Raw genomic sequence first — 13,676 nt, 5'->3', positions numbered from 1 at the left:
TTGTAATGTTACTGTATCATAGTTTCTTTAAGCGAAACTGTGTACTTAATAATGCTATTATACGTTTCTTAATACAGTTGATAGTTTCATTTCAAAGTTTTTTAAGTGGTGAAAAAATAAACTGTCATGTTTTCGCCAACCCTGCAACCATTACCAGATCTTCCTGTCTTAGAAAGACCGTTTAACGTCGTATCAGCTTAACTTCTGGTATATTTTTGCAGAGTCCTCCGGTTTATTTTAACGGTCCGCACACGGTCACTCTGTTTGCTACCCGGTAAAATGAGTTTTGCGCTGCGTTAAATAAAAAATAAACATAAAAATTCGCAATTGCCGATCGCGTTGAGTGTTTAAAAGCGTCCGCCAGTGCCTGTTTTAGCATTTGAGCTTCCCAGGAATACGGTGGCAAGTGAATCTCCCTCATCATCGATTTTTTCTGCGCTGCTGTTGCTGCCACATTATCGAAGCCCAGGGAAAAGCGAAAATAAACAGAAATGTCGCGCCATCCAAGCGATAGGAAGGTGTACGTGGGCGATCTGGGCAACAATGCCCGGAAAAACGATCTGGAGTATGTGTTTGGGGCGTACGGTAGTCTGCGCAGCGTTTGGATCGCCCGCAACCCGCCGGGCTTTGCTTTCGTGGAGTTCGAGAGTGCCCGCGATGCGGCTGATGCTGTGCGGGGACTGGACGGACGGACGGTTTGCGGACGCCGTGCCCGAGTAGAACTGTCAACTGGAAAGTACGCCAGATCCGGTGGAGGTGGTGGTGGAGGAGGTGGAGGCGGAGGACCTGGAGGACGCGACCGAGGCGGTGGCGGAGGAGGTCGTGGAGATGATAAGTGTTACGAATGTGGGGGACGCGGGCATTTCGCACGACACTGCCGCGAACGGAAGGCTAGGCAGCGACGCAGGTAAGCGCCATTTCCATTTTTCATTCATTGCCATTGCCAAAAACTTCTTCCTTTTTGTAACATGGCGAGGAATCGCATACATACACATGAACGTGCGAGTGTGTGTGTATGCCCATGCAAAAAAGTTGAGTTTGTTTGGTTTGTGGTGAATCTTGTAGCATTCGTGGTGGAAAACGAGCCTGTTGGGCGCGAACACCGCAAGCTATGTTAATCTTAACAGCGTGCTGTTGAAGGCAATGTGTGCTGTTGAGCGCAATTACTGAGGCTGTGACTAACAGTACGCACACGTGCTCGTGTATAATTTCCTTACCTTTAAACTCGAGGGCATATTATTTAATAGTTCATGCAACATATTCTAACTACATTAGCGATTTAAGAGCATAGGTAGGTTGTTTAGATGTCTTTTGTTTTCTTTATTTACTTTAAAGAAATTCAATGTTTTTTAATATAAATTTGATTTATTTCTGTATCTTAACTGAATAATTATGAATTATTTTCAAGACTTTAGCACATCCTATTTTTGTGTAGTTTTTTAAGCTATCTATTAAAAAACTATAAACGTGGTGGAGCTGTGATTCTGAAAAACAGCGTTGCCAGTTTAGCTTGTTTATAAGCTAGATTTTTAATAAAATAAGCTAGAATAAGCTAAAATTTTCCAGTTTTAAATGCTATTTTGATGTTATGTTATGTTAAATCTGCGGTTATACACTTTGAAACTGAAAAATTTTAGCTTATTCTAGCTTATTTTATTAAAAATCTAGCTTATAAACAAGCTAAACTGGCAACGCTGCTGAAAACAATTTTTTTCAAGGGTATCGGGCAGTCGGTAAACTAGCCTCCCATTTTTAATTCCGCGCGCTTTACGGTTCGTGGTGAATTTACTAACAGTGGTGCTGTTAACCGTGATTCGGATGGCAACGCCATCAAAGACCGATAGTACACGTGCTTGCGCTTCATTTTGGATTTTTCTTTTACACGCGGCATACGAAAAAGAAGGTTAAGTTGCTGCTGGCTGCCGAGAGTTTTAGTGGTTTTTATTGAAATAAAATTAAAACTAAATGAGCAAAGTATAACGCCATGTTTGTACTCTACGAAACGCCGGCGGGCTACGCGATTTTCAAACTGCTGGACGAAAAGAAGCTCGAGCAGGTGGATAATCTGTACCAGGAGTTCGAGACTCCGGAGAAGGCCAACAAGCTGCTAAAACTTAAACACTTTGAGAAGTTCAACGACACCACAGAGGCGCTGGTCGCTGCTACGGCGGCTGTGGAGGGAAAGGTGGCCAAGCCGCTAAAGAAGACCCTGAAGAAGCTGCTCGTTGACGACGTGCAGTCGCCCCTCCTCGTCGCAGATGCCAAGCTGGGCACTGCTATCAAGGACAAGCTCTCGGTACAGTGTGTTTACAACACGGGCGTGCAGGAGCTGATGCGCTGCATTCGCCAGCAGGCGGACAGCCTGCTGGGTGGTCTGCCCAAGCGAGAGATGACCGCCATGGCCTTGGGTCTTGCCCATTCCCTGTCGCGCTACAAGCTCAAGTTCTCTCCAGACAAGATTGACACCATGATCGTGCAGGCCCAGTGTCTGCTTGACGACCTGGACAAGGAGCTGAACAACTACATGATGCGAGCCCGCGAGTGGTACGGCTGGCACTTCCCCGAGCTGGGAAAGATCATCACGGACAACATTGCCTTTGTGAAGACCATCAAGCTGGTGGGCACCAGAGACAATATGGCGACCAGCGATCTATCTGACATTCTGCCCGAAGACGTGGAAGAGAAGGTCAAGGAGGCGGCCGAGATCTCGATGGGAACTGAAATATCTGAGGAGGATGTACTGAACATCCAGTGCCTGTGCGACGAGATCATATCCATCAATGATTACCGCATCCATCTGTACGACTACTTGAAGGCCAGAATGATGGCCATGGCTCCGAATCTGACGGTCCTCGTCGGCGATACAGTGGGCGCTCGGCTGATCGCACACGCAGGTTCGCTTATCAACCTGGCCAAGCATCCCTCTTCCACCGTGCAGATTTTGGGCGCCGAAAAGGCTCTATTCCGTGCACTAAAAACCAAGAAGGATACGCCAAAGTACGGTCTGATCTACCACGCGCAGTTGGTGGGACAGGCTAGTCAGAAGAACAAGGGCAAGATGTCGCGTTCGCTGGCCGCCAAGGCGTCGCTAGCCACGCGCGTTGATGCCTTTGGCGAGGAGGCCACCTTTGAACTTGGTGCCGCGCACAAGGTTAAGCTGGAGTCGCGGCTGCGACTCCTAGAGGAGGGCAACCTACGCAAACTCTCCGGCACCGGCAAGGCCAAGGCGAAGTTCGAGAAATACCAGGCTAAGAGGTGGGTTATAGTTGTAAATTATATAATAGTACACCAATTTCCAGTGATGATACCCAAAAGGTTTCGCATTTATCCGATTATGATGACGATAAACCTTGGCTGTCTGAGCGAAATTGTCTTACGTATCAGGCCTTTTTTTCGCTTGTTCTTTTTATTAATCAATGTTTTGCTTTTTAGTGAGGTGTTCACCTATCAACCGGAGGCCGACAACACCTTGAACGTCAAGAAACGCAAGCACTCCGAATCCGAGCAGACACCTGTTAAGAAGGAAATCAAGGAGGTCAAGGACGAGCCGGTTGAGGAGGATACAGAAGTCAAGTCCGAAAAGAAGAAGAAAAAGAAGAAGAAGCAAAAGGACGAGGAGGCTGCTGAAGAGGCGGCGGCGCCTGAGCCAGAAGATCAGCCTACTCCAGCCAAGAAAAAGAAAAAGTCAAAGCACCAGGATTAGTTTTGCACCTTGACTAGTTGTAGGTCCTAAGTTTTAGTATCCTAGGTTACTTTACTGTAAAATATAGAATTTTACAATTATCCACAAAAATAAAGTTTCTGTTGTACATTAGAAATATACTGTAATATTTTCCAAAAAAAAAAAAATACAATGTATGTTCTTCACATTTTGGTGTTGATTTTCTTTTCCCTATTTCACAATCATTCGTCAAATAACCTTTTTTGCTATACACAATAAAAAATTAACTTAGATGTTTAAATTTAAATTTGAAAAAATTAAATGTGTCTATTTTGACAATTATATTATATAAAGAATTGCGCCATTATATAAATGGATTCTGAAAACCAATGGTTGAGTTAATCAGTTTATACTTCATTACTAGAATTAATTTTTTCTGCTTCGGTAGCTAAAAAGTATTCAGTTTTCGTCTTTAAGAGCTTACAACATTTCTTAAAGCGCCTAAATTTGGAGGCCAATCTGTTGTCACTCTCCGCGTGGTAAGAAGTTCGATTGACTGCGGTGAAGAGGTCAATGAAGCAGAAAGTTTTTACGTCAGCTCCAGAGGTTTGCTTGCATCACGACGCCTGGTATTTTGAGCGAGTTGTGGTCCACGGCGAGCTATATAAAGCTAATGCAACTGGTGCCAGTTGTAGGGGAAAACGATGCGAGATGCATGGTAATCTGAAGCTGCTGCTAATCCTCGGCCTGCTGCTGACCTACGCGGCGGCCAAGAAGAAGGAGTCATCGTCATCCGAGGAGGAAGAGGGAGGGGACAAGTACGAGAAAAAGAAGTTCGGAGACGAGGAGCACAAGGGTGAGCACGGCCACAAGGAGCACAAGGAGTGGGAGGAAGACGAGAAGAAGCACCACGAGCTGGAGGATCACGAGCACCACCACGGAGACAAGGGATCAAAGAAGAAGAAACACTACGATGAAAAGGACGAGCACGGCGAGAAGCACGAGCACGGGGCCCACAAGAAGGGTGGCAAGCATCACCACAAGAAAAAGCACAAGAAGGGCCACAAGGAGTTGGAATACCACAAGAAGTTCAAGAAGGACGAGTATATCAAGGAGAAGAAGTTCTATGATGACGAGCACAAGGGCGGCCATCACAAGAAGTACGGGAAGGAGCACCATCATCATGCCGAGGAGCATGGCGAGCACAAGAAGGGCGAGAAGCACGAGGGCGGCAAGAAGAAGGGCCACAAGAAGCACCATGGTCACTACAAGAAGGGCCACCACGACGAGGACCACAAGAAGTACAAGAAGGAGCACAAGTACGGCGACAGCTTTGAAGAGAAGAAAGAGCACGGCGAGAAGGGCTCCAAGAAGCACGGCCACAAGCACTACAAGAAAAAGGGCGGCAAGCACTGAAAGAAAAAATAGTCTCCTGTAGGCTAAGATAAATGTGATGTTTTAAAATTAGCTGTATTAAAACTGGGCAAGGTTGTAACAATACTTACTTCAAAGTGTTTTCTCTTTCTATTGGTTTTGTTTATTGGTAAAGGGTAGTTTCCATTCCAGTGCCAAAATAGTTTCAATAGTTTCTGTTCAACAAAAACTTTTTAATATGGTACTTTTCAGCTTTCAAAAGGGAAATGGTACTTTATAAGCTAAATTACTAGGTAGAAAATTAGATTGTAACATTTAAAGTGAATAGAAATGTTTAATATTTTGTGATGTTAGGCAAACCACTCATATATTACTCAGTTTAAACTTTAACTTTACCAATTCTACAAAAGCTGTGCTAAATCTACGCTTTTTCTTTCCTATTGCAGAAGCAACTCATTCAGCAGATCGCGTAGCACATCCCGTCGCAGGCGCACTCGCTCCAAGTCCGGCACCCGTTCCCGCAGCCGTTCTGCCGGCTCGGTTGGTCGCCGCTCCGGCCGGTCGAACGGACGGGACGAGAACGGATCGGCGTCGCGGTACAGCGACCACGAACGCAACGGCAGCGGGGCGGTAGACTCCCCACCGCCGCCAAAGCGGCGCTATGACGACGACGACGAAGAAAGGGCCAGGGGATCGCCGCGGTCTCGTTCCCGTTCCCGATCTCGATCGGCGTCGCCGGCGGTGCGCCGAGGATCGCCGCCCAGGCGCCGCGGCGACTCATCTGCCTCGAGGTCCGTCTCCAGGGACTAGCGACAGCGAACGGATGCAGACAAAGCCCGGCGTGCAAAAACGGGGGCCTGAGCTGCAACACCCCCAAGGAATCCGGCGAAGTGGGGTCACCACACACTCTGGACTCTTCCCCTCATTCCCAAAAAAAAACCTCATGTGTAACAAGACAGATTCCCAAATACTTTTTCATGCAGTATCCATCTACGGTTTAGTTGTCCAGAACCATATTAGTTAAGGGTTTTAATTTATAGTGGAACGCGAGTATGCATATTAAGGTATTCTTATGTTCCAACACAACAACAACACATCCAGAACAAGGGCTTCGGAGAATCATTTGACGGAAAGAAAGTTAAGATATAGATATGGATCGGCAGCCGCAGAATATCGATCTAGTCAAGTTTGCTATGTAAATTGATTTGCCTTTGGATTTTTTTTGCTAGCCCTGGAATTATACTCGAGTGAAGACGAAGCACCGCCTCCATTTTCATGTCAATTTCTACAAATTTTTTCAAACTTATACTACTCAATACACTTGATTACTCGACTCCAAACCTTTGTATGATGTGTTTCAATATTCGTAATTATTAAGTCTTGCAAAAGTGCGTAACAATTATTCATACATTGATGTCGTAGTTAAGTATTAAAGAAATACATATGTATGAATTCTTGAGATGTGTGTTTGAATTATATAGCAAATGCGCTGAACACTAAAATACACAAATATTCAATCAATAAATTAAATGCCAAAAGTGTTTGTTTTTAATTTTTAATGGGCAGGAAACATTGGGTGGGAACTCCACTTAGGTATAATATGCGTTTTCTTTAAGTCCTGGAAAGTCCTATAAGCTTCCGTTTTCAATTCTGGTAATGCATAATAAAAGTATCTAAAGGGTCCTCGATCTTGATGATTTTATTCTTCGCTGTATTATTTTTCACGCACCCTCATCGCCTTTGACAAAACCTTTTCTGCAGGCTTGGAACGGTCAACCTAACTAATGGCATCAACCCTGGCAACCTTGGACTCGATAGAATGATGAATCACTGAGGAATCTTGAAAATGCAGTGTTCAAATCAGACTTATCCGAAATGGCACCTTAGTGCTATTATACTCCCAAAACGGTATTTAATGTATCTTTGCTCCCACTGGTTACATTATATTTAAGTTGATTTTTATTTTCAAATATTTGTACATAGTGTAAATAGTTCATACAGTTTAATTTGAAGTAAATGTATTTTGCAAGTGTACACACTTAACTAATTCGGTCCGGCAACGCTGCATTGATATTTTTTTTAGTATTTTTATTTCTAAGCTAGGTTTTTCTTGGCGGGGTATTATATGGCCACACTAATCGAATCGCATTCCTCCAGTTCAATTTTGTTTTTGTGTGTTTTGTTTTTCTATTTTTTTATTTAACGCATCCGATTTGATTTTCTCTCGGTTTGTTTTCGAACAGTGGTGAAATCAGGAAAAGTAAATCGCCTTGCACTGCGGGCAGCCGGACAGCTGCACAGCTACAATGGCCTTCCGCCAGTCGGAGCACGAAATGAGCGTCACCTCTTTAGATTCGAGCGTCGAGCTGCGATCGCGCTCCCCGTCGCCGCAGATCTTTAATCCGCGCAAGCTACGCTTTGCCGATGACGATTTTGACAAGGACACGCACGAAGAAGCGAGTCCGCAGCCTCCTCTCCAGCAACGGCAGAAGCTATCCTCCGGCGGAAGACCGCAGCTGGGCAACAAGGATGGCGACGGAGACGGGGACGTGTCCATGTCGCCTCCGTGCCAAAAGGTGCGAGCTCTGCGCCTTTTCAGCACCCCAGCCACACCCAAGACCATCCTGCAGAAGTCTACCACCCAATGTAGCAACCATCTGTCGGCAGCGGCAGCGGCAGTCAACGCATCCCGGCGCAGCGAGGACCTCTTCCGGCTATCGGAACGACCGAGATCCCTGCCTCTGCACAACCGCAAACTGCCCGCCCAGGACACTGCGAATGTGAATCCCTTTACGCCCGATAGTAAGTACTGTGCTTTATTGCATTTCGCAATTGATCCACAAAAATAGATAATTGGTATATCTATTATCTTAAATGTATTATCTTAATTTCTATTAGATTTTATAGATTAGATAGATAGACAAATAAAAGTTATTTGGTACAAATTGGGAAACTTTTAAAATTTGTAGTATTTAATAGTATATTGAATTAAATTAAATGATTATCTTTTGACGTATAAACAGTAAAAATTATTCTCTAAAGTATTTGTACTGCAATAACGACGTTTTAATAATTTAAGATTGTTTAACTAATTGTGTCACATTTGATTAATTTTAGGCTTACTGGCTCAAAATAAAAAACGTTGTCGCACACAATTCGGACGCGAGAACCTCAACCTTAATGTGAATGCTATGCAAAAGTATTTGCTCAGCGAAACCTGCGACGAGGATGCGACGGAGGAGACAGGCGACTCTCTGCGCGAGATCCACCAGCAGGCTCCCAAGCGGCTGGCCCTGCACGACACAAATATCAGTCGCTTTAAGCGGGAGTTCATGCAGGTCAATGTGATTGGCGTGGGCGAGTTCGGTGTGGTGTTCCAGTGCGTCAATCGCCTGGATGGATGCATCTATGCGATCAAAAAGAGTAAGAAGCCGGTGGCAGGAAGTTCTTTTGAGTAAGTTTTTTTTTTAACGGAAACTTAACATCAGCACTATCTAACCTTTGATTTCATTGCAGGAAAAGAGCCTTAAACGAGGTGTGGGCCCATGCGGTTCTGGGAAAGCACGACAACGTGGTGAGGTATTACTCCGCTTGGGCGGAGGACGACCACATGCTAATACAGAACGAGTACTGCGACGGGGGCAGCTTGCATGCCAGGATCCAGGATCATTGCTTGGGCGAGGCCGAACTGAAGATTGTGCTTATGCATGTAATCGAGGGCCTGCGCTACATCCATTCTAATGATCTGGTGCACATGGACTTGAAGCCGGAGAACATATTCTCCACCATGAATCCGAATGCACACAAGCTAGCTGAGGAGCAGCCGCAGCAGACCAAAGACGACGATGGCATGGACAGCGTCTACGAAGAGCTGCGCCACTCGGAGAACTTGGTTACGTACAAGATCGGCGACCTGGGCCATGTGACGTCCGTCAAAGAGCCCTATGTCGAGGAGGGCGACTGTCGCTACCTGCCAAAGGAGATCCTTCAGGAGGACTACTCGAATCTCTTTAAGGCCGACATTTTCTCGCTGGGCATCACGCTATTCGAGGTGGCCGGAGGCGGTCCGCTTCCAAAAAATGGACCCGAGTGGCACAAACTGCGAAACGGAGAGGTTCCGTTCTTGCCGAGTCTGAGCAGGGACTTTAACGAGCTAATAGCTATGATGATGCACCCAGATCCCGATAAGCGGCCCACATCGCAGTCCATATTCAATCATCCGTAAGTTGATTTTTTTGAAATGATCAAAAAGACTTTGTTGTATGTAAATTTCTCACATTTGTGAAACTATTCATTCAATTCGCAGAATTCTGAGCGCTGTCGACTCAAAGAGCAAGCTGCAGCTCGGCCTGGAGTTGACAGTGGAAAAGCGCAAGAATGAGATACTAATGAACAAGCTGAGGGAGGCCAAAAAACAGATAAAACAACTAGAGCAAAAGGGTAAGTTGTTTTGGCTAAAATTATGAATCAAATTGTTTGCATTGTTTGTGCTGGAAAGTTTAAGCTTTGCAGAGCAGTTGAGCTATAATTTCGATTTAAAATTCATAATAATGTTTATGTTCTCTGTTTATTTTTCAGTCAACCTTCTTGCGGTGGCCAACAATCCGGATAATCTGGATGGTCAGCGATGCCTTCGCTCCTTTACGCGACGCATGCGCACGCCGTTCTCCAGCCATGGAAAGTTCGATAGCATATCCGATCGCAACAAGAACGTGATCACCAATATCTGATAAGCTCGCACCTCGTACCATACCGATAGCCAAACTCTTCCGAATCGAACGTGAACTAAGCTCACATTGTGTTACCTATTAAGCGTATTCCTATATTCATCAATAATTTTTTAAAGTTTTCGCTTCGTAAAATCCTAACCCCCAATCTCATAACCCCTTGTAATTCATGCTCGTGGATTTAGAAGCATTCGTAATATAATATATATATTTTCCAGGCTCAGTGAACTTTTCTTTGTAGAGAAAGCACAATCGTTTTAAGAAAAGGCCCCGTAAATCATAAGACCATCGCGTAGATGTAATGAGTATTGTTTTCGAAATTAAACTATTTATTATGTTACATGGAAATCGAAATTATAACATTCCATTCGTTAAATATATCGAATGCTATTCCATTTGATAAACAGGATTCGTCTTTTACTGAAGGTTTGGGTTGTTACAAAAACAAAAATAATTATGTTTTGGCATTTTAAAACTAATTATTTATTAGAAAAACAGAATTTTGACCTTAAACGTTACAAAATTTAGTTTGGTAAACCTTACCAATCCTGCTAGTGCCTGTTGCGTATATATCATAGATGTATATTTTTGTTTTCTTGTGGATTTCTCTTTTGTTCTCTTTGTGTTAAAATGGATCTTTATCTCCGTTATCTGCAATGCAATTGTTGAATATAAAATAACAACTACTATATTTTCTTATTTTCCAGTTTGGTAATCGTTTTCTCACGCAGTCAATATATTTCAACGTTGTAATTTGACTTCTTTTTATTGAGGCACTGAGACTAGATGTTAAATGTAAGCTGTGTTGATGGGAAATACAAAAGATTTTGTTGATATTTACGATTGCTTGTGTTGACTTTTACTACATTTCATGATCTATCGGTTGTATAAACTTTTTATACCTTACTACCAGTTTGTCTGAACATCCTTAAACACTATTTTCATTAATTAAAAATATTGTAAATGAACCTGGAGTATACACTTTAGATTTGACAGGCGTAACTTTGTATCTATGGTCCACCTAAAATCTTCTATAGTTCTGGTTCTGTTGCCTGTTGCCGCCCTGCTGCTGGTAGTTGTTGTTCCTTGGACCATTGTAGTTGCGCTGCTGGTTCGAATTATCCTGGTTGTATCTCTGATTGTGGCCATACTGCTGTCGGTTGTTATAGTTGCCTTGATAGCCGCCACCCTGGTGCTGGTTGTAGTTGTTATTGTAGTTGTAGTTATAGTTGCGGCTATTGTTCTGATAGCCCTGTCCGTGGTTTCCGCCTCCCTGGCCATAGCCACCTCCCTGCCCGTAGCCTCCCCCTCCTTGCCCTCCTCCTCCGCCCTGATTGTTTCTAATTCCGGCGTTCAACATGCGATGCCCACTGTCCGGTACATAGGCCCTGGTCAAATGGCTGTTGAATCCGATGACGGGGCGATGCTTCTGACCCGTCTGCTCGTTGGGCAGCACCTGCGGCGGATCCACGGCGTTCTCCAGCCGCTTTGCCTCGAAAATGTAGTCTTCGTCATACTCCGGGTCCTGGAACGTCGTCGTCACTGTTGTGTTGTCACTGATATCCGACAACCCTGAGATCGGCGACCGCAAAATGCCGCTGATGGCAGTGTTTAGCTCTGTTTTGCCCAAAGTGCCCCGCATCCCGTCAAAGGAGATGGCCTTGCACTCAGTCTCGTCATCTTTGTCGTTTATTTTCTTGACTTTCTTGAAGTGCGGACTCTTGTTGCTGATGTACAGGTAGTTGTCGCCCCGCTTGTTACGCTTCACCTCCTCGCCGGTCAGTTGATCGTAATAGGGAACCAAGGCCTTGAAGAGCCGCTTCTCATCTACGAAGGGCAACAGGGCGACTCCCTGCCAGGCGAACTTCTTGCCGTTCAGATCAATCTTGAAGTCCTCCGGGTAGAAGTCAATGATCGGTGACTCCGGATCGGACATGAGCTGTGCCCACGGTTCGGGCACATGTGAGCTACTGGCTGCCGGGAAGACGCCCATCAGTTGCTCCAGGGGATTGAACGGCTTCGTGCCCTTCTCGAACATTGTGGAAAGACCCTGGATGTTAACGAAATCCGAAGCGAATGGGGCATAGTGGTACGGGAAGTACCAGTTCCAGGAGGCGCATCCTTGGTAGTAGTACTTGAGCACCCAGCACAGTCCGCGAACGTACTGTAAGGCCACAGCGTAGCGGAACTGCTGGTTTCCCGGCGCCACATCGAACTTGGACTCGTAGTAGCGGTCCTTAAAACCATCCTCCCACAGCCGCACCTCGTCGTTGTCCTCCTCCTCCTCTTCGTCATCCAAGTTAGCCTGGTCACTCGTTCGTTTCCTGTTGCGAAGGGCTGCGGCCTCCTCCTTGTAGTTGCCAATGCTCTTTTGCTGGCTGTTTGGGCCTACGGCGCTGGCCCCAAATGCCGACTGGTCGAGGGCTCTGTGGTCCTGATTCCTTTCCTGCCTTTTGCGCGCCTTGTCCCTGGCCTTGAACTGCTGCTCGCGTCGCTGCCGGCTCTTGAAGATCTGGTCCTCGGCGTTGCCCAGATCGGTCATAATCAACTGCACCCTGTCCAGATTCACGTCACCCGAGTCGGTGAGATAGCCCCTCGTCTTGTAGACGCACTTCTTGTACAGCTCCACGAGCCGATCCACTGCGCCCTCGCGGATCTCCAGGCTGGGCAAATGGGGCAGAAAATCGTTGCCCACGAAGAAGCACATGAACACCCAGTCGTCGAGAGCGCGTTCAAAGCTGTACTCAAACGGCAGATTGGGCATCTCGAGCGTCTGCTTCAGATACTCCCTCAGCACGCTCAGCCGCACAAAGATGAACTTCACCTCGGCTCCGATGGGAACATCTGGCTTGAAGTTGGCGGCCGTCGGTGCCGTGGCTCCCAGGCCCACACACTTGTCCATCTCGTGGCCAAATCCATTGCAGATGTCGCAAGGGCGCGGCTTATTTGGCAGAAATTCCTCGCGAATGATGGTGAAGTTTGGCTCGTGGGTCGCCAGACCCAACATGATGAGATCGGCGTCGGCTCCGCACAGGACATGCTGCGTGTTGGGATCGTGATCCGGCTGGGCGCGCTGCTTGCGGATGTAATCCATGATCTTGTGCTCGCCCTCGCCGGGCACATTGGCGTCCGACAGGATTACCTTGATGCCCTTCCACGCCGGATTGTTGTTCAGCCGATCGTGGACATAGTAATGCAGGCACTTGCTCAGTCGGTCCATGAACGGAGTGCCTGGCGTGATGCAGTTGGAGTCGAAGTGCTCTCCTTTTTCCTTCTCCGGGGGCAGCTTGCAACCGCGGCTTAGCAGCTCCTCGCGGATCCGCTCGATCTCCAGCCGCTTCTCGGTGGTCTCCTTGGCCGCTCGGAAGCGACGCGACCGCTGCTGGTTCATCTTGGCCCGCGGGGCTACCCCATCGATGGCCATGTAGAGCAGCTTCCTGGGACGTACGATGCCGAACAGACGGTCGATGCATTCGAAGATGGCAACCATCATCTCATCCTCGTTCTTCGGCGCCGGCTTGTCCTCCGGATGCGTACACGGATGAATGATGCCGTTCATGTCCAGATAAAGGTTGTCGAACTCTATCCCATTGGGATTCGGCTGGGTGGCGTCTTCGTAAATATTGCGACCGGTGTCTGGGTCCACCTGCTTGTTCTCATTGCACTCGATAATAACGCTCGGGTACTTCCGGCTTAGCCAGCGAAAGAATGCTGGAACTCCCATTTTGACGTCGTTCTTAACTCTATTAGCTCTTTTATTATTCAGTCAGACTCGAGTTTTCTTCGAGTTTTTCACCTACAATACCAGCATGCTCCCGTGAGTGGGACCGTCCCATTCGCGAGCATTTTAAAATACTAGCAAAAATACCATGAATATTTTCAGTTATACGGCTATAAAATATAAGGCTAGATAA

General features: G+C 46.3%; 4 protein-coding genes and 1 non-coding gene across 5 annotated transcripts; 4 read left to right on the top strand and 1 right to left on the bottom strand.

Moving 5' to 3' along the window:
* Window positions 1-219: 219 nt before the first annotated feature.
* LOC108088154 (probable splicing factor, arginine/serine-rich 6) lies at window positions 220-6,576 on the top strand. Its single transcript, XM_017185818.2, has 2 exons — window positions 220-907; window positions 5,482-6,576. The coding sequence occupies exons 1-2, from the start codon at window positions 492-494 to the stop codon at window positions 5,843-5,845; spliced, it is 780 nt and encodes a 259-aa protein (XP_017041307.1). The 5' UTR covers window positions 220-491; the 3' UTR covers window positions 5,846-6,576.
* LOC108088151 (nucleolar protein 58) lies at window positions 1,853-3,867 on the top strand. Its single transcript, XM_017185815.2, has 2 exons — window positions 1,853-3,255; window positions 3,433-3,867. The coding sequence occupies exons 1-2, from the start codon at window positions 1,985-1,987 to the stop codon at window positions 3,701-3,703; spliced, it is 1,542 nt and encodes a 513-aa protein (XP_017041304.1). The 5' UTR covers window positions 1,853-1,984; the 3' UTR covers window positions 3,704-3,867.
* On the top strand, window positions 3,294-3,366 carry LOC122320561. The gene has a single exon (XR_006245707.1). It is a non-coding gene; the product is annotated as a small nucleolar RNA SNORD53/SNORD92 (small nucleolar RNA).
* A 594-nt stretch (window positions 6,577-7,170) lies between the features above and the next one.
* LOC108088176 (wee1-like protein kinase) lies at window positions 7,171-10,157 on the top strand. The gene is made up of 5 exons (XM_017185854.2): window positions 7,171-7,837; window positions 8,153-8,489; window positions 8,552-9,256; window positions 9,342-9,475; window positions 9,614-10,157. Exons 1-5 carry the CDS (start codon window positions 7,342-7,344, stop codon window positions 9,763-9,765), a joined length of 1,824 nt encoding a protein of 607 aa, XP_017041343.1. The 5' UTR covers window positions 7,171-7,341; the 3' UTR covers window positions 9,766-10,157.
* Window positions 10,069-13,591, bottom strand: LOC108088175 (5'-3' exoribonuclease 2 homolog). The gene has a single exon (XM_017185853.2). The coding sequence runs from the start codon at window positions 13,484-13,486 to the stop codon at window positions 10,784-10,786; it is 2,703 nt and encodes a 900-aa protein (XP_017041342.1). The 5' UTR covers window positions 13,487-13,591; the 3' UTR covers window positions 10,069-10,783.
* Between the last annotated feature and the right edge of the window lie 85 nt (window positions 13,592-13,676).

This window comes from Drosophila ficusphila, unplaced genomic scaffold (assembly GCF_018152265.1).
Source record: "Drosophila ficusphila isolate 14025-0441.05 unplaced genomic scaffold, ASM1815226v1 contig_607, whole genome shotgun sequence".
Taxonomy (NCBI): Eukaryota; Metazoa; Arthropoda; class Insecta; order Diptera; family Drosophilidae; genus Drosophila; species Drosophila ficusphila.
This window is presented reverse-complemented; position numbering and strand designations above follow the sequence as displayed.

What these genes read in the sequence shown, in the direction of transcription:
- LOC108088151 (XM_017185815.2), top strand. Translation starts at nt 1,985, where the DNA reads ATGTTTGTACTCTACGAAACGCCGGCGGGCTACGCGATTTTCAAACTG. An exon ending in GAGAAATACCAGGCTAAGAG is followed by an intron (nt 3,256 to 3,432) that starts GTGGGTTATAGT and finishes TTTGCTTTTTAG; the next exon opens with TGAGGTGTTCACCTATCAAC.
- LOC108088176 (XM_017185854.2), top strand. Translation starts at nt 7,342, where the DNA reads ATGGCCTTCCGCCAGTCGGAGCACGAAATGAGCGTCACCTCTTTAGAT. An exon ending in GAATCCCTTTACGCCCGATA is followed by an intron (nt 7,838 to 8,152) that starts GTAAGTACTGTG and finishes GATTAATTTTAG; the next exon opens with GCTTACTGGCTCAAAATAAA. An exon ending in AAAACAACTAGAGCAAAAGG is followed by an intron (nt 9,476 to 9,613) that starts GTAAGTTGTTTT and finishes TTTATTTTTCAG; the next exon opens with TCAACCTTCTTGCGGTGGCC.
- LOC108088175 (XM_017185853.2), bottom strand. Translation starts at nt 13,486, where the DNA reads ATGGGAGTTCCAGCATTCTTTCGCTGGCTAAGCCGGAAGTACCCGAGC.
- LOC108088154 (XM_017185818.2), top strand. Translation starts at nt 492, where the DNA reads ATGTCGCGCCATCCAAGCGATAGGAAGGTGTACGTGGGCGATCTGGGC. An exon ending in AAGGCTAGGCAGCGACGCAG is followed by an intron (nt 908 to 5,481) that starts GTAAGCGCCATT and finishes TTCCTATTGCAG; the next exon opens with AAGCAACTCATTCAGCAGAT.